We start from the raw sequence: 23348 nt of genomic DNA on the forward strand, positions 1-23348 counted from the left end.
GCACAGACAACCTACAGCTATCAGCCTACAGCAGGGCATGGTGCGAGTTGTACTTTTACAACAATCGGAGGGCCCCAGGTTGAGCATCCCTGCTTAAGAAGATTTGTACAAAGATTAAAATGTATTCCCTACCCTGTGGATCTGATCAGTGGGAGCCTGACCATTGGGATCCTCATCTACCCTGAAAGTGGAGGGGTCTCCTTTCCCAAAAATGAATGAAGCTGTGGCTGAGCATTTTCACTTCTGCTCCATTCATTCTCTATGGGACTGCCAGAGATTGCCGAGCACTGTGCTATGAGTAGTGCACATGCTTGACCGACGCTCCATTCATATGGGGGGTTCAGTATCATTGGGGGTCCCAGTAGTCAAACTCCCACTGATCAGATATTTATCCCCTTTTCCCTTGGGCCATACACATGATTCACTGGTGATCCAAGTATGGAGCAGCTTGACTGTCCCCCCAACGACAGCTTTTGGGGCAAAATAAGGATCGGAATGTTGGATTTCAATAGAGCCGATCCTTTATTCCTCAGACGTGTGTGGAAGTTTCTAACCCCCTTCTGCTAATACAGAGGGTGAAACTGTGGTCATCTTCCATGAAAGTCTGCAAATTCCCTTAATTTGGTGGAGTTGCACCCACTTTAGGGCACATCCCTTTCATACACCAGAGATTATCTGTGGGTGTGAACAGCCTATGTAAATAACCTGGAGCGGTATGGTAATTAAGATGTAAATGGGGTAATATCAAGAAGGGAAGTCTTTTTAAATGGAACCCGTGTGAACAAATCAGCTGATCATCACGGTACAGTTTCTATAGGCGCATCTTTCCATATACACTACTCACAAAAAGTTTGGGATATTTGGCTTGTGGGTGAAATTTCAGGATGAACCTAAAATGCACTCTAACCTTTACAGGTGAACTTAATGGGACCTTCTCTAAACTTTTAAATGCACATGTCCAGCTGTTAGGCTGGTTTCACACGGGCGTTGCGGATTGGGGCCAGGTGCGTTCAGGGAAGCTCACACTATTTTGCAAGCAAGTTCAGTCAGTTTTGTCTGCGGTTGCGTTTAGTTGTTCAGTTTTTTTCCGCGCGGGTGCAATGCGTTTTGATGCGTTTTTCACGCGCGTGATAAAAAACGGAATGTTTACAAACAACATCTTTTAGCAACCATCAGTGAAAAACGCATCGCACCCGCTTGCGGATGCAATGCGGTTTTCACGCAGCCCCATTCACTTCTATGGGGCCAGGGCTGCGTGAAAAACACAGAATATAGAACATGCTGCGATTTTCATACCACGCAGAACTGATGCGTGAAAAACAACGCTCATGTACACAGACCCATTGAAATGAATGGGTCAGGATTCAGTGCGGGTGCTATGCGTTCACGTCACGCATTGCACCCACACAGAAAACTCGCTCGTGTGAATGGGACCTTAGGCGTTTCAGTACTTTTTGCACAACCTGCTGTTCTCTAACAAGGAGCTTAACGGCAAAATTCACAACAGGTGTTTGATCCATGAATAGCCCAAAAAAATTTCTGGTTCAATTAGAATTGGAATTTAAACAGTCCTCCTCATCATGCTGTTCACATTTTGACATCATGAGACCAAAATGACACCTAACAATTAATCAACAGTACCTCGCCATTGCGAGGCTTCAAGCAGGATGTTCTCAGATAGAAGTGGTCACTGAGTTTAGAGTGTCACAGAGTGTCATCAGCAGGTTGCATCAGAGATACAGAGAGACTGGAAGAGTCACAGAAAGGCATAGAAGTGGACGTCCTTTTGCCACATCCCACACTGATGACCGCTTCATTGTGAACAATGCCCTGTGGAACCAGATGATGAATGCCACACAACTCCAGGCACATTTAAGGAAGGTGAGAGGCACCCAAGTGTCACGTCAGACCATTCGAAACCGTTTACATCAGTGTGGTCTGCGTGCTAGACGACCTGCAAGGGTACCTGACCACACCACCGGGCACAGGCGTCATCATCTTGCATAGGCCGGGGTGCATCTACGCTGGACGCTGATCAGTAATGATGGCAGCCAACGATGTTGGAGACGTCAAGGAGAGCGCTATGCATCAGCCACTGTTGTCACCAGACGAGCCTTTGGTGGTGGTGTTACAGTGTGGGCAGGTGTGTCTAGTCAATACAGAACTGCCCTACACTTTGTGAATAGTCCAGTGACAAGTCCATACTACTTGAATAACATCAATAATCCAGTCATTGTGTCTCTGCACAGGGCCGATGCTTCCATATAGTCAAGGGGGGCAATTGCCCCCGAGTCCTTAGGGGCCCCCAAGCCCACCACCGGCCTGCAACTAACAGCAGGTCACAGGGAGATGAACGCTTCCATTGTGGAAACGTTCATCTGTATCGCCGTCCCCAGGACAGCGATACAGATGCCTGTGCTGTGGGGCAGGGGAGGGAGAGGCATCTCCCTTCCCTGTTCCTCTGATAGGCTGCCAACACAAGGCCCGCAGCCTATCCGAGGCCAGTGCAGGCGGCGCGATGACATCATTGCGCCACCTGAGCCATACAGCGCGGGACACGCCTGCATCGCATTGCTGTGTGATGGAGGTAAGTATAAGTGTTTTTTTTAAAATACCGGACTATCTGTTACTGCCACATGGGGGGAGCAGGAGGCACCTGATACTGGCACATGGGGGGGGTTGGCACTTGATACTGGCACATGGGGGGTTTGGCACATGGCGGGCATAGAGAGGCACTTGTTACTGGCACATGGGGGCATGGAGAGGCACTTGGTACTGGCACATGGGGTGTGGGAGAGAGGCACTTGATACTGGCACATTATTATGGGGCACTATGGGGGCTTCTACTGAGGCCACAAAGAAGGGGTATTTTATATGGGGGGCTCTGTGTGGTACTAGTATTATCTGTTTCTGCAGTATAGTATTGGGGAACACAGTATTGGGTGTAGTAGGATGATTTTTCCAGAAGATGAGAGGATGATGGAAAAGTAGTAAACTAAGATTTTTTTTGTTGTTGTCCAACTGCAGAGACGGAAAATAGTGACAAAATGGCGGTCTGGTCTGAAAGGAGAAGACGAGGACAGAGAACATCTACATCAAAGGAGATGTCACTGGATATAAGAGGTATGGGGCGCTGTATTTCTGTAGTGATGGGGGGACGACGATGACGTTAAAGTCAGCAAGTGTCATGTGGGGGGGCGGGGTTCGGGGTCCCCTTATTGTTTTTCGCTCCATTTCACCTTGAACAGGCCCTGCCTCTGCATGAACACAGGCCTAATTTCATCTTCATGGACGACAATGCGCCAGCTCATCGAGGTTGCATCATTAGTGAACAGCTGCAGGAGACTAGGGGACCTCAAATGCAAGTGACCTGCACTCTCTCCAGACCCGAATCCCTGAACCCCCCCCCCCTTCCCCAAAGGATGGAATCACATATGCAGTGTCAGAGCCAGGAATGGGGAGCAGAAAGGAGGGGGGACTCATACCTTTTCCATACTGTTATTACCCAAACCTGGACTGCACGTCCAGCTGAAGTCGTATTCTCATGTTCTTTTGCGAAACCACAGCAAAATGGCTCGATTTTATGAAAACCTACAGCCATAATTGACTTCCTGCTGCCTTATGTAAAATTTGAATGGGATCGGGGCACGAGTTAGCAATCATTTCCACCTAATCCAGTAAGAAGAAAATCATACAATATATAGGAATAGCAATTTGTTTTACCCAGAAACAGCACCACTCCTGTGCATGGGCCATGTATGGTATTACAGCTAAGCCACCTTCACTTAAAAGGACATCTGTCAGCAGATTTGTCCCTATGACTCTGGCTGACCTGTTAGATGTGCGGTTGGCAGCTGAAGGCATCTGTGTTGGTCCCATGTTCATATGTGCCCGCATTGCTGAGAAAAATAAATGTTTGAATATATGCAACGGGGAGCCTCTAGGTGCAACGGGGGCGTTGTCATTACACCTAAATGCTCTGCTTTCTCTGCCACGACTTCTGCACTTTGACAGGGTTAGGTCTCATGCACACGACCGTATGCCCTCCGAGACATACAGTCCGTGAGCGGGCCATATGTCCCATAGCAGAATACATAGCGCACAGCATCATAGATTACAATGATGTCTTCAGCTGCCAAGAGCACATGTAACAGGTCAGCCAGTGTCATAGGTACAAATCTGCTGACAGATGCCCTTTAAAGAAGACCTGTCACCTCTCCTGACGTGTCTGTTTTAGTGACTACATGCATTCCCCATGTTATAACAATTCTGGAACATCTATTTTATTCTTATGACTCAGTGATGTACCATTCCTTTATTATTCCTGCTAGAAGTTATGAATGAATTGCTAGCAGCTTGCAAGAAAGGTCCAGCTGGTTGTTACCAGTTGGGGTGTGCCCTGCACAGTCTGACACTATCCAATTAGTGCTGCTAGTGTTAGACTGTGCAGGGACACCCCCCCAACTGGACCTTCATTGCAAACTGCTGACAATTCATTCATGACTCCTTTTAGGGATAATAAAAGAATGGTACGACAAGAGGGATGCAAGTAGTGGCAAAAACAGACATGTTAGGAGGGGGTTACAGAACCTCTTCAAATAAGGTTGAGCTGCACGTGGCGCTGTTTTGAATGTGGGAGACTAGAAATGTTTTTTCCATTCCTGGACAATCCCTTTAATTTCACATGACATAAAATAGATGTTCAGTTACTAGACCTGATCAAAAACACAAAGAACCATCAGCAGACACACAGAACACATACATGACTAACAGAGGAGCAGACGGGTACACAGGCTGATTTTCCGTGGATGACACGTCCACATTTATTTCATCTTCCATGTGCATAGAAAATGGCAGTGAGACTTATGAAAGAGCAGGAAATGGACAAAACGCAGCGATTATCTTCTATTCTTAAATGAGTCTATGTGTAAAAATGTTAGCGTTCAATATGGTGATTTACATCTCTGGGATTTTCAGTGATTCCAGGTGATACACTGCAATACAAATGATGGCACCCGCGACTGGCAAAGCACTGCTGTATTTACACCGGTGAGAGAAAAATTTACACGACAGGATAGCATACAAGGTCGACATTGAGTAACAGTAAAACAAAGAAGAAGCATTCATTGGATCCGTATTTCTGTACAAACTAAATCGGAATGAGACTTTATTCACATTAAAAAAAATATCAAGATTTGATTTGACCATAGACATTTTCCCCCATCATCAATCGCATACCTTCCCTCACATAGCTTGCACCATCACCAGACTACAGAACTACAAGCAGCAAGATCTACAACCAAAACAGCAAAAAAAAAAAAAAAAAATGTAAAAAAAAAAAAATTACAAAAAATTCATATATAAAAAAACAAAACAAAAAAAAAACACCCTTCTTGCTTCATTTCGTCTCGTCCAGGCTAAACCTTCTGAAATAAAATTACCACGTCCAACATGGTCCTTCTTTTTTTTATTTCACTTTCCGTTTCCAACCGTAAAAAAAACAGCAAATAAGGCCATTCAAAAAAATCAAGTCAAGCATGATTACTTAGTACTGAGTCCATGGAGCGACCTCCCCGGGGTTACACCCAGGAATCCGGAGACCCTGGATACTGTTCCGGTCTATAGGAAGGTCTCCGAGTGGAGTAAAAGTCAACATAGTTTGTGGTTGATTTAAGTCCGTATTGCGCGTTCTGATCGGTCGTTGACGTGAACTGGACGCGCTCGTCGAAATACGGGTCTTCATAGCTGTGTGGAGACTGCAGATACAGCCGGTAGGAGTCATAGTTTTTCCTATTGGGATCTTCGGGGCTATAATATAGCTGGTGAGTCTGCCAGAAGGAGAAAAAAACAAAAAAAAAAAAACGACAAGGTTATTGCTTAATATACTCTTTCTATAAGCTACAGAGCATCATGGAGGCTAAAGTCTCCGTTACTGCACCGGTACTCGTTGTGACCTCATTAGGTGGTGTACCTCAATACACAAGGGCCAGCACAGATCCAGGTTTTAGGAAATAACAGAATACCCAGTAGATTTGCAAAATGACAGCAGGTTCCCAAAATCGCCACTAGATGGTGCTAAGAAATCTAGGCTGCGGCTGACGGATATCGCCTCTCTTCATAATCCGAGATCAGATATTTGCTGAATGTTTCTTACAGGTCATAGCCGAAAATCAATAAGAATATTGATTCATCATTTCACAAAGCGGATTCCCAGAAGAAAAGCGAGCCAAGCCCTTGTATTCACTATTAGAAACGTTTAGGCTTTCGGCTCTGGCCCCAAGACTTCTTTTGGGGCATTTTGCAAAGGATGATTTTAAAAGGAATAAAAGCAGAAATAGTTCTACGCTAATAATACAGCATTAACTGCTCCGATGACCACCGTGACGCCAGGTGTTCTCCGTGTACGCACAGCCCTAGCAGACTATATAGCGCCAAACCCAGATTGAGCTCACATCCAAGGTAATTTGATGGCAGTTTTGTAGCGTTACAGGAACATGCCGATTTGGAAGCGCTGCTGGCGGTTCAATTATCCAGCCTCAACAAAAAGAACTTTATTGACTTTTTTTTAATCATTAAACAACAGCGGCAGTATCTGTAGCAGCGATATCAGACGTAATGACTGCTCCAGGCAGAAACTGAATTTACAATCCATATATTCGACACCAAAATTACGTTGGCTCCCAATGAATTAATTGCTGTGAATAGCAAATTTAAATCAGCACCCCAAAGTAAAAAAACACAGCAATATAATGTATAAAATACATATTTTTATTATTTAAGTATATAAAAGTGTTTAAAACCCAGTACCAGCAGCATAAATACACAGGAATAAAGAAAAACGGACGACATATAAAGTGCCATATATCAGTGTACAAAACCCCTTGATGACAGATATTCATATTTCAATTTCCTTTTACACCACCTAGACCGATTGGAGGGACGGGCATCAAATTAACCCAAAATAGCAAGGTACACCCTCCATATTGGTAACAGTATGGGTCGAAGGGAAAAGTCCCATATCAAAGACAAATAAAGTGCTTAGTGCATTAAAGTAAACAAGTCATCAAAGAGTAATGCTATACTATAATACCGACCAGTGTAGTCCTGACCCAGACGTGCGTTTTGTAGTCGATTCCTCAGGGGATAGAAGTATAATGTGCTCCCTAACCTTATATACCTGGTATATACCTTGTATAAGGTTAGGGAGCACATTATACTTCTGCTATTTGGGGTTCATTTGATGCCCGTCCCTCCAATCGGTCTAGTTGGTGTAAAAGGAAATTGAATATGAATATCTGTCATCAAGGGGTTTTGTATACTGACATATGACACTTTATATGTGGTCCATTTTTCTTTATTCCTGTGTATTTATGCTGCTGGTACTGGATTTTAAACACTTTTGCATACTTGAATAATAAAATATGTATTTTATACATTATATTGCTGTGGTTTTTTTTGTTGTTGCTTTGGGTTGGTAATCTATATATTCGGTTTACTTCACGTTTGGCATTTAACCTACAAAAAATACAGAATGGACACGTTCACCCGGACCAACACTGTACCAATAGTGGGCCTGGGTGAGCATTCTGGAGGTTGTGGCGGTGCTAACAGGAAGAGGGGACGGGGGCCTCAAGTCTCAATTCTGAGCACTCTCCAGGGTCCGGTGTATTGGCCTGGCAAGCTGGACTGTAGCACTATATGTGCTTTCTTCCCACTTCACCAGGGGTAGACTGGCCATAGACCCTACAGAGACATTTTCTAGTGGGCCCACCCAAGCCCTCCTTGCAGCCGTCGGCTGGATACATGGCAATCTAATGCTCTCAGCATTAACTAATGCTAGGAGCATCAAGTACTTATGTACCTGGCTAGTGGCAGCAGTTGCCATCCTGAACTCAACTGTATCACCATCCCGAGGGCAGGGATACAGTTGAATAATGTGGTGAGGGTGGTAGTATTTTGCGCTGCACTATGGTATTTGGTTCTGCTGGGGCGGTAATTTGTGCTGCACCGCGGTATTGTTGTCCCTGCCTACTTTTGTTGCCTGCCTTCTGTCAGTTTGAAACTAGCTACAACATGGGGCCACTTTTATTTTATTTTTTTCCAGGGCCACTTTAAAGTTCCCAGTCCCTCCCTGCACTTCAACCACCTTAATTCGCTATGAAAATACTTGACAAGGTTTCAGGATGGACCGAAACATCTACCGAAAGAATGTCTGTATAGAAACTGCCCAGCACCCGATCTTGAGTAGCGCTGCAGCGGGAAAGGATAAATCCAGTATATACCGAAGAGAGTTCCCAGCGGCCGTTTTATGGTCTTAGTGGATTTTTATTTCATGCATTTCAATAGAAAAAAAAATACAGGACGCGTTTCGGCCCGTCCTAGCCTTGTTCAACCGATCAGTTGAAAAAAGCTAAGATGGGCCGATATGCATCCTCTATTAAAATTCCATGAAATAAAAATCCACTAAGGCTCCATTCAGACGTCCGTAGTGCATTGCAGATCCGCAATACACCCAGCCGGCACCCCCATAGAAATGCCTATTCTTGTCCGCAATTGCGGACAAGAATAGGACATGCTCTATTTTTTTCCGGAGCTGCGGACCGGAAGATCGGGGGCGTGCTCCGAAAATGCGGATGCGGACAGCACACTGTGTGCTGTCCACATCTCTTCCGGCCCCATAGAGAATGAATGGGTCCGCATTCCTGGGAACTCTCTTTTGTACATACCAAAAGAATGTGTCATCTTTCAAGACTATAATCCCTCATGTGGAGATTCATGTGATCTTCACTATGTATGCACCCATAGTTGCCAACTGCCCTGAATATGGCAGGGCTGTCCTCGATTTTCAGACATGTTCCCAGCAAATTCGGGACAAAATGTTCCGGACAAAAATGGGTGGCACTAATGTAAACCTTGCCCATAACTGGGTGTTCCCAGGCAGGGCTTAGATGCCACAATTTTACCAAGTAAAACATTGTTAAGTATGAGCACCGGATGTCTTTGGGGAATTTTTTTTATGGAAATAATAATAATAATCAAAAAAGCTTTTCCACACAAGAGCTTGCCGAGTGTTTGGCAGATTTATTGTGGTATTAGAAGAGGCTATAATGTGGTTTAAAGGGGACATAATACCACTAAAAGTATTTATCTGTGGAGTGCTGTCTACAACGCTCTCATAGAAATGAATGGCGGACCTCCACTTCATACAGAGATGGGCCTCAGGGACCTCACATTCTTCAGGGTCACAGCAGTCAGACCCCACACAAACTAATATTTATCACCTATAGGGCTCATGCACACGACCGTATGCCCTCCAAGACGTACGGTCCGTGAGCGGGCCATATGTCCCGGAGTGGCATACATGGTGCGCACGGTATCATAGGTTACTATGATACTGTGCGGATCGGGCTGCCCACGGGGCTATTGTCCTGCACTCATAAGATCATATCAGTGCAGGACAATAGCCCCGCGGGCAGCCCGATCCGCACACTATCATAGTAACCTATGATGCTGTGCGCTCCCGTGCGCACCATGTATGCCACTCCGGGACATATGGCCCGCTCACGGACCGTACGTCTTGGAGGGCATACGGTCGTGTGCATGAGCCTATACAGTGGATAGGTGATAAATACTTCTTGTGGGATTGTACCCTTAAAGGTGTTGTCTACTTTAGACCATGATTTATATCAGAGGGTGTCTGGCGGCTGCTGGGAGCGGTAGCGATGTAATGGTCATGGAAACTCAGAAGCAAGTGTACGATTTTCCTGCAGTGCCACCACAGGGGAAGCGACACATTACATGGTGCTTATGTCTTTTATATTTTTATAGTAATACGCACGGATGGCTTTTTTCCAGCAATGGGCAGAATGAAGATGCATCAGGGGTCCCCTTCTATCACACACTGCTGGCCTATACCAGGGATCAGCAACCTCTGGCACTCCAAGTGTTGTGAAACTACTACCTCCAACATACACAATTGCTCAGAGCTCCCACAGAAGTGAATGGAGCATGTTGGGAGTTGTAGTCTGACAACAGCTGGAGTGTTGGAAGTTGATGACCCATGCCTTATATCAAGAATAAGCCATTGATGTGTATTTCTGGAAGATCCCTTTAAAGTAAAAGTTTATCCACTCACAAATCTATGAACGTCCTGCACCTGGACACACATTTTGGGAGGATAGGACATTAGTTTACATATTACATGTTGATGGCATGAATTTCGTGGCTGCCAAAATACCAACTTGGTACAAGAAATATGCATACAAGCATATACCAATAGTTATCGGCTGTCCATGAGATCTTTATATGTTAAATGGGGTTTTCGGAAAACCTAGGCCTAGGATATATACGAAATGTCTGAGCAGCAGAGGTCCAACTGCAGGGACTACTCCAATGCCTAGAGTGTTGCACTTGCACAGCCCTATACAAATGGAGCTCTGTTGCACTTCCTGGCAGAGCAATGTGTTGGAAGTGGAGCTTTTAGGGCTGCCTCCATCACCCAGTGCATCATCCCAGTGGCTGGAACCCACGCTGAACACCTTTAATGTGAACCACTGATGTGAAGAAAAAACGCCTCTAACCTGCTGCCTCTTGTTCTGCTCCCGTGCTGGTGACGAATAGGAACTGATGTAGATAGGAGACGCTTTGCTGGACCCTGGAAGAACAACATCCATTAAGTTCCCTTGGACAACAATTTCCAGTCCCTCCAGGAAAACATTCTGCAAACCTACACAGACATATTACAAGCGAACCTGTTCACTGGGAATTTAATGTGAGCTTACATGAGCAGGAATGATCTCTGCTCAGCACATCGGGAGCAAGCGGCAATGCGGACAATTAGCTGTCACCGAGCAGAAGAGGCACAGTAAATGGATGTTCACCGCTCCCGAGCATCGCCCTCCCACGCAATGGCGCCTCTGAGTTTCTAAAAGTTTCTCTTCAGCTGATATATCCTATCTTGTAAATTCAAGGATTCCTGGATTTGACCACTGACATTTGGGAATCCGTTCTGGACACCAGGGATGATTTGCACGGGGTGAATATTTGTCTTGGGTCTTCTGCACACGATCGTATCAGTCTTGCGATGCTATGCATCCCGCACTTTAAGGGCCCCCTTGTAGAAATGCCTATTCTTGTCGGCAAAACGGACAAGAATTGGCCATGTTCTATCATTTGCGGGACAGGTGCACGGATACGGACAGCACACAGATGGCATCCGCGTGCTGTCTGCATTTTGGCGGTCCCATTGAAAAGAATAGACCAGCATTCGATCCGCAAAAAACGCAGATCGCTCCTAGGATATCAACATACGTGACGCAAGGTGAGCTGGTCACCGCTGCACCCAGGGATTGGCTACAGCCATGTCAAAACGGAAGTTTACATCCTGGGAGGGCAGCGGAGCAGTCAAGGCCGGGGAGAGAAGAAGCAGGGCGTCGGGGACAGGAATCAGGTAAGTATGCTACCCCTTGCAGATCTGCCAAAGTTGTGCACCCTATAAAAGGTGCACAACTTCTTTAAAGGGTTTTTGTCATCACAAAACTCGGTATCAAGATGGCTGACATTAGCTGAACATACCTGTATTACTCCCACCTCCCTGCGTGCCGCCGTTATTGCTAGATAATTACCTTTATAATCTGTAAATGAGCCTCTAGGAGCGGGGGGAAGGGGGGGGGGGGGTTTCTCTCACCACTTGACACACCCTGGTAAACTTGATTGACATCCTTGGTCTCCTCCAGCCTCGCGCCTGCGCTGTCCCGTTTAGTATTCGGCACAGTGAGTGAAGGAGGCTTGCCGGCTTCCTCACTGCGCCTGCGCCGAACACTAAATGGGACGGCGCAGGCGCGGGATTTGCGGGGCTGGAGGAGACCAAGGATGTCAATGTCAATCAAGTTTACCAGGGCGTGTCAAGTGGTGAGAGAACGCCCCCCCCCCGCTCCTAGAGGCTCATTTACATATGATAAAAGTAATTATTTAGCAATAACGGCGGCACGCAGGGAGGTGGGAGTAATACAGGTATGTTCAGCTGACATTAGCACATCGCTAATGTCGCAGATATAAAGAATTCCTCTGGGTAACTTAATTCCCTGATTATTAATATTTTCACCCAAAAGCAGCTGCCACCAGATTGTGACCAGGCATCATCCTCCTTCCTTCCTTCCCTGTATTCTGCAGTGCCAGTTAATGGAGTAGACACCTCTGCCTCTCCTGGGGGGGGTCATTCTGTTTAATGAAATTCTTGAAGCTCAGCTTTGGTGGGAAGCAGGGAGGGCAGAAACATCAGGGACAGCTGCACCGCTTCAGTACAATCTGACAACTGTCACAACCCATTACTTATGAGGGGCGTAATAAATTGCATTCAATCCCTGCTTTATTCCCACAGTGTTTATTGTAAAACGGTATCAGCAACCTCATTACACTGGACGACTCCGAGCCGCAGTCCATTATCGCGCTCAGACAACTCGTCGCACAGCAGGCGGCTGTAAGCTCTTTGGGTCACTGATGTTTATGCAGGTTGAGGGCAGCACACATTGTCATTTTACTGAGAGGGAGATCTGAAGGGTGATCATTTATTAGTAATACCATTGGTCATGGACGGACGCAGTCTTTAAAGTAATGGTGACTATTTTATAGGCAGAGCCTCATTAATTTGAAACAAAAGAGTGACATAGCTAAGGTTGAAGTAGATCTGTGATGGCTAACCTCCGGCACTCCAGCTGTGGTAAGACTACAACTCCCAAGATGTACACTTGCCTGGCTGTTCTCAGAACTCCATAGAAATCAATGGAGCATACTGGGTGTCGTAGTTTCACCACAGCTGGAATGCCGGAAGTTAGCCATCACTGACTGTCCATCCTTCAATACCGATTTGTCTTCCTAAATCTATGCAGCTTTGGAATTGAGTGCCAATTCATTTTTTAAGACCTCTTTACTCTCAGTCTTTCTGATACAAAGCTCCAAAACCTCTGAACTGACATTGATTCAAAAGAAAACATTCTGGCTGTCTGCAGCTGCCACTAGAGGGAGCTGACTTCATCTGTGCCTATACAGTGTAAGGTAACAGTGTGCAGTCAGCTCCCGCTAGTGGCAGCAGCAGACAGTCAGCATGTTATCTTTTTCACTTTATGGCTTTGCAGCCTTGTCTCAGAAAAACGGAGTTATGAAGATACATTAAAGGACATCTGTCAGCAGATTTGCACCTATGACACTGGCTGACCTGTTACATGTGCGCTTGGCAGCTGAAAACATCTGTGTTGGTCCCATGTTCAAGCAAATGAGCCTCTAGGAGCAATGGCGGCGTTGCCCTGACACCTAGAGGCTCTGCTCTCTCTGCAACCGCTGTGCCCTCTGCACTTTGAAAGGTCCAGGTGTGAAGACATTTTCACTGCCTGGTCCAGTCAAAGTGCAGAGGGCGCAGCAGAGCCTCTAGGTGCAATGGCAACGCCCCCGTTGCTCCTAGAGGCTCATTTGCATATATAAAAACATCATATTTCTCAGCAATGCAGGCACATATGAACATGGGACCAACACAGATGTCTTCAGCTGCCAAGTGCACATGTAACAGGTCAGCCAGTGTCATAGCTACAAAACTGCTGACAGATGCCCCTTAAGAAATGAACACAAAATCTAAAAACACCACAGTATTAATAGGTGGACATTCACTTTATGGTACAAGATGCCTTAAACCTCAGCAGTCACAAGGAGATTAAAAAGGAAGGAGATGCCGCCACCTGCACTAATTACAATACATTTCTCAGATTTAAAGGGCATAGAAGGTGAAGATGCTTTCCGCATCTTATGGTTGCTCGTCTTCATTATCAAGAAGGAGCCAAAAGTACACAGGGCGTATGAATAAAACCTGGGGCAAAGCGAAGGGTTATAAGCAGTGACCGGACTACCACGTTATAGTGAACACGACACCGTGGGCTACACAAGACCATAGCTTAATGCAGCATTTATTACGGCAGTGAGTGATAGACTATAATCGGCGCTGGGCTCGACCTTTCATGATCATGTTCACAAATCACCATTTCACATCAGACAGCCGAGCCAAGAACGAGACGTGAAGAAGCTGCTTACCGCTATACATATCCTTGTGAATCAAGGATTCCCCCTGGCTGTTGTAGTATTGCATAGAGGACTGTGTTCTCTCGTATCCAGAATTTGGCTCCCGGATTCCTAACAGTGCTGGTGACGACGACGTGCTGCCCACTGTCCCGAGAGAGAAGAATCAGTGAAACATACAATGAACTAGGACATCTCCTCCTCCTGTGTAGTCAATGGGAAGGTGCACTGGTGGAATTACAATGAGCAAAAGACTCTAAGATGTCACCGGCACCTCCTAACATAATGACACAAGGGCGCGAGTGCTAATCTGCTAGAAAGAGTGCTGCAGACAGATGGGTGATGAGACAGGTGAGTAGGAGATGGACGGGTGGATTAAAGGCTCACACAATAATGTAAGGTGATGCAACAGCTTTACCGCCCTCCAAAAAACCCCAAAAACTTTACATCTGACATTTTGCAGTATTTCCATATCACATAAATATAGTTTGCAGAGCATATAATACAACAGTAAAGGAAACGTCTCCTAGCAAGGAGCGCGCCGGAGGCAGTCCGTGATGAGTTTTAGTAATACATCTTAGCATGTGATTCTCAGTTAGCTGTCAAACTGTCGCCATGCCTGCCAAGCACATTACGGACATGAAGGAGGCAAAGGCTGCAGGGACTGGAATCAGACAAGGCTCTTCGCTGAATCACAGCACCTGAGAAAATGGTACTGCAAGACCATGGCGAAGAGGGGTAAGAATACAGAAGACTATACACAACTCTCTGATTGATTCATCTATGATGTACCAGGGGATCCACGGGGACTGAAGTGATTGACCGTGTATTTCTAATGGACAGTGAGAGGCAGAACAGACAGAACTTTTGGGCTCTTGATAGACTAGGGCCTGATCCCTCAGTAAAGATGGAATCACTAGATCTTCTCCTTTATTATTTCTTAAATATGAAAGTCCTAGAATAACCCTCTTAAAGGGGTTCTCCACTTTTGCTATATTAATGACGTATCCTCAAAAGATAGGCGGGGGCCTGGCTGCCAGCACCCCTGCAGACCAGCTGTTCGAAGAGAAGGCTGCGCTCGAACAAGCTCCGAGTTCTCCTCACTGCTCGCCATCGACATTGCAGGGGTGAGCTGATGTAATGACAGCGATGCCGTCCCCATTCACTTCAATAGGACAGCTCCTTCCTATTCAAATGAATAGGACGGAGCTGTCACATTGAAGTCAATGGGGACGGCAGAGCTGTAATCACACCTGCTCACCCCTGCAATGCAGAGAACACAGCGCTCATACAAGAGCTGCGTTCTATCCAAACAGCTGATCAGCAAGGGTGCTGGGAGTTGGACATGCCCATGACCAATCCTGAGGAAAGGTCATCAATATAGCAAAAGCAGAGAACCCCTTTAATCCTCACACTGAGAAAGTCATAGGATCTGTGTACGAACTCTCACCTGACTGGATCATGGGTGACATTTGCTGATTAGTGGTTGATAACGATGGATGGGATTTGAATCGATCACGTTCTAATGTTGAGACTGGAGTTATAAAATGAGACTGATTCCAACCATCCTGGAAAGAGAAGACACACAGGTATTAGGGAGAAGTGAAAATCTGTACAAAGTAGGGGTTGAACAAAAGCCAAGGCCTGGATATCTTGAAGGAAAACTCCGGCAGACACATGAAATCCTACCTATGGCAATCTTTTAATTTTCGACATGCCACCTCTAAAGGATAATCCACCTTTTTGCTGTTTTATTTTATAAACCAGTACAGGTAGCAGCTGTCCTATAATGTTCAGCAAAACAGTGCACATGTAGTGGTGTAGCGGCATCAGATAAAATCCACCAGAAGCTATAGTTATATAGATCCTCCAAAATGCTTGAGGCATAGATGTAGGTCTAACGCACATGATTGGTCAGAGGCTGCACAGTGGACCCTGCGCAGCAGCAAGCATTTCACAAGCAGTGCAAAACTCTCAGCCCGCTGCCGAGAAGGGCCGGAAACAGCCTGGAGAAGATCCACTGACGACATCTGAAGTAGCAGGACTATGCAGATCTGCAGTTGTGACCCTGCGCATTACTAAACGCTCGCCATGTGACTGTCCAGAACCTTTCTGCCTGATATTTCATTACTCAGACACCGATAACAGACGCACAGATTACAGGTGAGAATTCCTCCTCATTGCAGTGGTATGTGCTGCATCTCATGTATAATTTAGTAATTCAAGCAAGATCAGACAGAGTTGTTTCCCACCACAGTATATTTCATGGTGGCTGACAACCATGTTGCTTCACAGATCTGCAATTTTCATTTTTGTTATACATCAGATCTTGAAGGCGATCATAAACCGCTCTGCTCGGAGGGGCGATGACGGCATTTTTTCCTTAATCCGGTTGTATTTGCGGCCTGCATCTCTCACATCAGGGTCGTAGAGAATAAAATCCAAAGTTATAAAACACAACAATGAAGAAGAGAAGAGCCATTTCGATGCACCTTTGCTTTTGTCAGCACAGTACGGGAGGGTGCTGCGAGAATGGTTTGCCAATGTCTGACATTGAGAGGGAATGTCCACCCATTCAATGCTCATCGGAGTAGCTGGAGCTGTGTTTTTCCCATGACATGGGTCCAAAACCCTTGCATGACCCTAGAGTTAAACAGAAGAGTTCTGCAACCACTAGGAGGAGCACAGTGCCTTCTATTCATGCACTGAACTCCATGATAACACTGTATGCAGTAAGCGGCCTCTAGTGGTGGCAGGAATTTGCCATTTAAAGTTTTTATTCCCCAAGATTCTGAAATTGTAACCTATCCCCATTATAGATCTTCAATATCAGATCCCCCGCGATCAGCTGTTTGAAGAGGGCGCGGTGCACCCGTGAGTGCCTAGGCCACAGACATTGCATCCAGTGATTACGTCGCCTAGGAGCAGGTCAGTTGCATTCAAATGAATGACAGCTGCTACACAATAGATGGCGCTACAGTGCCACAGCCGTAAGACCCCCGCCAATCTGATATTGGCGACCTATCCTGAGGACAGGTCATCAATACACAGAATCTCAAAAAAATAAAACCCTTTGAAGAGGTTGTGCCAAGCTCTAAACCTATTCACTTTCCACGGGATAGGAGATAACCCGCTGATTGGTGGGGGTTCCGCTGCCTATTCCCAGAACTCCCATTGAGACGGCAGCCGTAGTGGTCATGCCACCACAAATTTTTATTTATATTTACTTAAAAGTGAATCAGCAAAAAATACTGAACTATATTATCACACGGTGTTAAAATGTGGACATTCGCCAGACTCCATTATATTCTATACTCCACAGAGAGTCAGTGACATACATTGGATAATAGTGGGAGACTCCCCGTACCTTCTTGTAGATGCTGCGGAGATCTCGATATTGCCATAGTGTGTTTAGTACTTGTGCAGCAGCTTTCACCACCTTCAATGAAGACCTAAAGAATAGGAAAAATAATCAGATAATGCACTTTATTTATACCCTAAGGGCAAAGTCAACGGATAATATATAGGATTTTTGCTGCGGCCACTGGAGAAGTGACCCCTTTTTCTGCGTCTACTGAAAACACTGGTTGCATATCATGGCCACAATTACTTCAATGGGAAAAACCTCAGGTCAAGTTTCAATGGTCGTGGTTTTTACCTGCGATACGTAATATAGCTTCCTATGGAGACAGATCTAGACATTTTAAAGAAACTATTCTAGCAAATAACACAAAACACTACAGGCTTGGTGGCACCTAATCTGAAAAATATAGTTTCTATCATGTTCTTATTTTATTCGTACAGATGACCTGATCAACGACTCCCCAAGGGGTTCGCCGGTGGGACACCCCACTGATCCTGAAAATGAAGGGGCCACAGTCCTGAGGTGGATGGAAGCGAGTCAGACTCACTCCGATCTGATATTGACAGCATGCCCTGAGGATAGGCCATCAATATACTGAACTCGGAAAACCCCTTTAATTTCAGTGGTCACCTCATCCCCAATTTATAATTTCATTTGTGACTCCTATGGTGTCAAACGGAGATGAACTGTATTGAGAAGATGAGACGGTAGTGGCCCATGGAGAGGATGCCCCATGACTTATCAAAAACAGTAAATCTGGATTTCATCTCATAACATTAATCTAATTTTGAGAAGAACATCGATTTCTCTTTGTCTCCTCTTTCCTGCTGTGAAACCAAATGGCCAGAGGTATCTAATGAAGAGAGTGAATTAATGAACAGATGCCTTCAAAAATCTAATGACAGTCTACAGTATTTATTGTGACCCCATCGGGTGCTCTGGATGAGGTGCAGTCAAGGGGCTCCTAGGAAGGAGTAATTAAAACCAACAGGTCACAGGCTGTCGTGGAAGGGATGACGCCCGGCTGATCACTGAAATGAGGACTGGCAATTGCTCATTATACGTTATTTCTGCACTAAATCGCTGGATTACAAGGCTGCGGAGTACTTGCCTGTCTCCTTTCCCCTTTGTGATGTTCACCAGCTTCTCTATCCCTCCCGTGTCTGCCAGCGCCTTGGCATTCTCCATATTCCTACTGGTGACCTCATGCAAGGCACAGCAGATTGCTGCTATGGTGTCGTCCGATAAAACGTTGGGGCCGTTGCCTCCTGGGAGCCGATTGACCAGGTCCCGCATTGCATACTTGCCTAAGACAGAAAAGAAAGGTTTTCACGGTAAGATCCCTTGAGTTGGTGGGTTTGTAAGAGATTATAGGCTCCGGTATACTCCAGTACAAATGTCAGTGTGTCACTTTCAATTTCGAAGTGTGATTAAAGGGGAATTCAAAACTTGTAAAGTCACTGCGACCCCCACTGATCCTGAGAAAGTAGGGGGTCGCAGCACTGATTTTGCCTGTATGCCCTTCTAGGTTTTCCCTGCACAAAGATATATTTGTATATAGCTGCAGATTCAAGTCCATTGAGCCTATAGTGAATAATTTAGATGCTGGACTAGTTGAAACCAGGATCCTGGGGGTGTATAAGATTAGAAAAACATGGCTGCCCTTCCTCCAAAATGATCACCATAGCTGTCCATGATATTGGAGCTCAGCTCCATTCACTTTAAAGGGCTTCTGTCACCCCCCCAAAAGTCATTTTTCATTTTTGGGCTAATTAAAATCCTTATAGTGCGATTATTCAATATATAGTGCTCTTACCTTTTTCTGTGGCTTAGTTTCTTTAAAAACCGCACTTTTATAATATGTTAATTACCTCGCTACCAGCAAGTAGGGCGGTTGCTTGCTGGTAGCCGCCGCATCCTCCTTTCAAAAAAACGCCCCCTCCTCCTCGCAGGCGCACTGGACGCTTGCAAGCGCACTGAGGAAGGAGCGGCCGAGCGAGCGTCCTCCTCTCAGTGCGCCGACTGAAGACCGGTACGGCGCAGGTGCGAGATTTGGAACGCAGACAGGGCCAGCCGGAGGAGAAGAGCGCTCGCTGGCCCTGTCAATCAACAGGAGGAGGGGGCGTTTTTTTTAAAGGAGGATGCGGCGGCTACCAGCAAGCAACCGCCCTACTTGCTGGTAGCGAGGTAATTAACATATTATAAAAGTGCGGTTTTTAAAGAAACTAAGCCACAGAAAAAGGTAAGAGCACTATATATTGAATAATCGCACTATAAGGATTTTAATTAGCCCAAAAATGAAAAATGACTTTTGGGGGGTGACAGAAGCCCTTTAATAGAACCCTTGAACAGGCATTTGGAAGCTTGGATTTCTTTTTTTTTTTTCAAGCCTGTACAATTCCTTAAAGGGCTTGTCCAGCTTTTACTAAGTGATGGCCTATCCTCAGGACAGGCCATCACTGGCTGATCGGTGGGGGTCCAACAACCCGCACCCCCCTCTGATCAGCTGTTTGGGTTCAGCTCTGTCGCTTAGAAGAAGATGCTACAACCACCTTAATTCTCCTGGTGCACACAGATGGCCTACATACCGATGAGCTCCTTGTTCCGAACATCTAACGCCATGTTCCTCAAAGCCGTGGCCACTGAAGACACCACTCTGTCGTTATCCATCCTCAGCAGCTCCACCAGGATGGGCAGCCCTTTCTCTTTCCTGACTGCAGCTCTAATATAGGCGGCAAACTGCAAAGAAAGGACAGCAATTCATTACATGTCCCGTGGGAAATCCTTCATCCCATCAACTGCTCCGAGCCCTGGCCCCAGTATACACATCTGTAAACAGGACCCCGCCAAGTGGCCTTTTGAATACCAAGCTTCACTGCTTCATTACCTTCCAGTTCCCAGCAGAGAGATTCTGGAGAGACCCGGCCGAACCTTCTAATGTCGCAGGATTCGAACTTTCAGCTAGGAGAGTCAGATATGGCTTAACTACAGAAGGGTGCCAGAGCATTTCAACTCCCTTTGGGGATTGGGATATTCCTGGAATGGGCCCCACACCGTCCCACTGCAGAAAGAAGACACAAAAAGTCACTTGTATGGCCTTCAGAACCCTGCAGAACAAAGCAACTGTTTACATGGATGCAATAACGAAGTGGCTGGAGTCTTACTGGTTCAGTCTGCTTAAAAGGGATGGCCCAGGATAGGTTACCAACATGAGATGGTCTGACTTCCGGTACCCCCGCCACTCAACGTTTACCTGCATGCAGTCTACACTATAGTGGCGGTACAGTGTAACTGCAGCTGTTTGTCCCATTCAAGTGAACGGGAGAGGAAGCTGAAACTGATGACTCATCAATATCACGAAACTGGAATAACCCTTTAAGTCCTGTAATCAAAACCAGTGACGTGTGCCTTACAGAGAAACCGTAGACTGTACTTGGTGCTGGTCACCAGCAATGCATCACTACGCTATATTCCCAGTATAACCACAGTACACCTGCCAGCGAGCGCCGCACAGCATTACTTAACATTAGGCAACTAGATAACTCAAGCCTGGCACCAGGTAGGAATTGTGCCAGGCTAAGTACCACAGCATTGGCACCTGGGTTAGGAACATACAGTTTATTTGGCAGCATAATCAGCCCTGTAGCTGTGGCTTATGCATTGGCAGAGAATTACTGGTACTTGGCATTTTCACCCAGTAAGGTCTGCGTTATTTCTAGCAATTAAGTTAATGACGTTTATGACATTTATTAAATTAAAATCTTTAAATGATGATTTATGTATTTTGGAGTACTGACTGTACTCACCAGGTCTTCTTGGGGTGGCCTTTTCTTCTTTTTCTTTTTTTTACCCCAACAGCTCGAGTCGGAGTCCTTGCTGGGGGATTCCTTGCAGAAGTCTTCCATTTCATTAATTCCCAGCAATCGAGCTTGAGGCACTTCCAATTCGAGCCGGTAAGAAAGGTTCCTCAAGGTGCAGACACAATTCTCCACTGTCTGGAAGAGAAGGAAAGACGCAGCGTTAGTGGCTGTCGCTTTCGCTGCAGAATCGCAAGATCTGGGTAATTAGCTGTGGTGCAGAGGAAAACCTGAGACGTTATGTGGGTTTTTGATGGCAGAAACAAAGCGCATTAATGATGCCGGGAGCAGCTTCTCCAATTAATGAAACAAACTCCAAGCATTAGGTTATTGAGCAATTAATCCAGCCGGCTAAGAGCAAGATAAAAAAAGAAAGTAAAAAGCACAAAAATATAAAAGTCAAAACAAAAACAAAACATAAAACACTCCCTCGGCATAAAAGTAAAAGGCTTGTCAAAACGGCAAATTTCTAGGAGGGGATTGGTGGTCGAAGTGCCAACTCTTCCCCAATAGACGTTGTCAGTAGAAAGAAGGATCAGGCAGGTTAAACTTCTGCACCCAATACTTTTGTTTTCAAATGCCAAAAGGTGCCAGAGGTTCTCCACTGAGGACACGTGCATGCTTGGCTGAGCCGAGCATGTACGTATATGATGGAGTTGGGAAGTAATTACTGAAGGTGTATAGGCATCTTTTGTGACAGAATGCAAAGGAATAGGTTTTAAAAGTGGCTGTGCAGGATGAGGGAAAACAATAATTGCTCTTGCCGGTAAATTTTTTTCTTGAAACCCATGACGGCACCCATGTGACTAGGATCTCCCATCCAGGACAGGAAACCTGAAGAGATAAAATGGTTCACACCCCACCACACCTCAGTGATTATAATAAACTGACCTCCGGAGGCGTGCCGACCACCAAGAAAGAAGAGTTGAAAAAAACATAAAAAGACCGCTTGTAGCACTTTCCTCCCAAAGGCCGCATCTGAATCAAGATGCAGTCTGTAATGTCTAAAAAAAAAAGTATGGGGAGAGCTCCAAGTAGCGGCTCTACAAATCTCGGCCAAAGCAGCATTTGCCCTCTCTGCCCACAAGGTCGCAATGGCCCTGGTAGAATGAGCCCCAAACCCCGTTGGAGGAGGCAGCTAATAGAAGAATAGGCAAGAGAAATAGCATTCTTTACCCATCTAATAACACTAGTGGAAACTTTGCAGCCGCTACACTTTCCCTGAAACTGGATAAGGAGATTTTCATCTATCCTCCAAAGTGACGTGGAATCTAGGTAAAACACTAGACACCTCCCTCCTGACATCTAGGCAATGAATTTTTTCTTCTAACGTATTGACTGGATCTGGGCAAAAAGAGGGTCGTATCACATCCTGACTTCTGTGAAAATCTGAGACCACCTTGGGCTGGAAAGATGGAATTGGTCTAATGATCACTTTATCCTCCAAAATCGTGGTATAGGGAGGGAAGGCAGAAAAAGCTTCAATCTCAGATACCAGTCTAGCCGAGGTTATTGCTAGAAAGAAGGCCATTTAAAAAGAAAGCATATTAATAGAGATTTCGCTTAATGGTTCAAACGGCTTCTGAGATAGGGCCGAAAGAACAGTATTCAAATCCCAGGGAGGAGACAATGGTCTTAAGGAAGGATGTAACCTGGAGGCTGCTAACAAGAATCTTTTAATCCATGGATGATCAGCTAACCTATAATCAAAGAAATAACTTAGAGCAGCTATCTGAACCTTTAGTGTGGAAGCCTTAAGATTCTTATCTAGCCCTGCTTGTAAAAAATATAGTATCCTTGGTATTTATGGAGATTTAAACGGAATCTGGGTTCTGACCTAGGAAGGTAGAATTTTTTTTCCAAATTTTTATTTATTTTTTTAGAGGTAACCACCTTCCTACTTTTTAGCAAGGTGGAAACCACATTGTCCGACAATCCCCTTCCCGACCAGACTTCCCTTTCAAAATCCATGCTGAAAGATGATAAAGGAAAGGATGAAGGAAAGATGATGAACTAGCTGACCCTGGTAAAGAAGATAGTCTCTCAATGGTAGGGACCATGGAGGT

At 45.6% G+C, this 23348-nt stretch overlaps 1 protein-coding gene across 7 annotated transcripts in view; it reads right to left on the reverse strand.

The window, feature by feature from the left end:
* Window positions 1-4801: 4801 nt before the first annotated feature.
* PKP4 (plakophilin 4) overlaps window positions 4802-23348 on the reverse strand; it is a 241878-nt gene continuing 223331 nt past the window's right edge. For 5 of the 7 annotated variants that reach the window (XM_040440787.1, XM_040440786.1, XM_040440788.1 and 2 more), the window contains 9 exons: window positions 21232-21420; window positions 20313-20486; window positions 20014-20164; window positions 18537-18732; window positions 17429-17513; window positions 15512-15629; window positions 14077-14208; window positions 10581-10654; window positions 4802-5831 (listed from right to left, as the gene is read on the reverse strand). In XM_040440787.1, the coding sequence (XP_040296721.1) occupies window positions 5580-5831; window positions 10581-10654; window positions 14077-14208; window positions 15512-15629; window positions 17429-17513; window positions 18537-18732; window positions 20014-20164; window positions 20313-20486; window positions 21232-21420 (1371 nt within the window). In that variant the 3' untranslated portion in view covers window positions 4802-5579. The remainder of the gene's footprint in view (window positions 5832-10580; window positions 10655-14076; window positions 14209-15511; window positions 15630-17428; window positions 17514-18536; window positions 18733-20013; window positions 20165-20312; window positions 20487-21231; window positions 21421-23348) is intronic. The other 2 variants (XM_040440790.1, XM_040440785.1) reach the window with 2 other exon arrangements.

The sequence above is a fragment of the Bufo bufo genome, chromosome 7 (assembly GCF_905171765.1).
Source record: "Bufo bufo chromosome 7, aBufBuf1.1, whole genome shotgun sequence".
Lineage (NCBI taxonomy): Eukaryota > Metazoa > Chordata > Amphibia > Anura > Bufonidae > Bufo > Bufo bufo.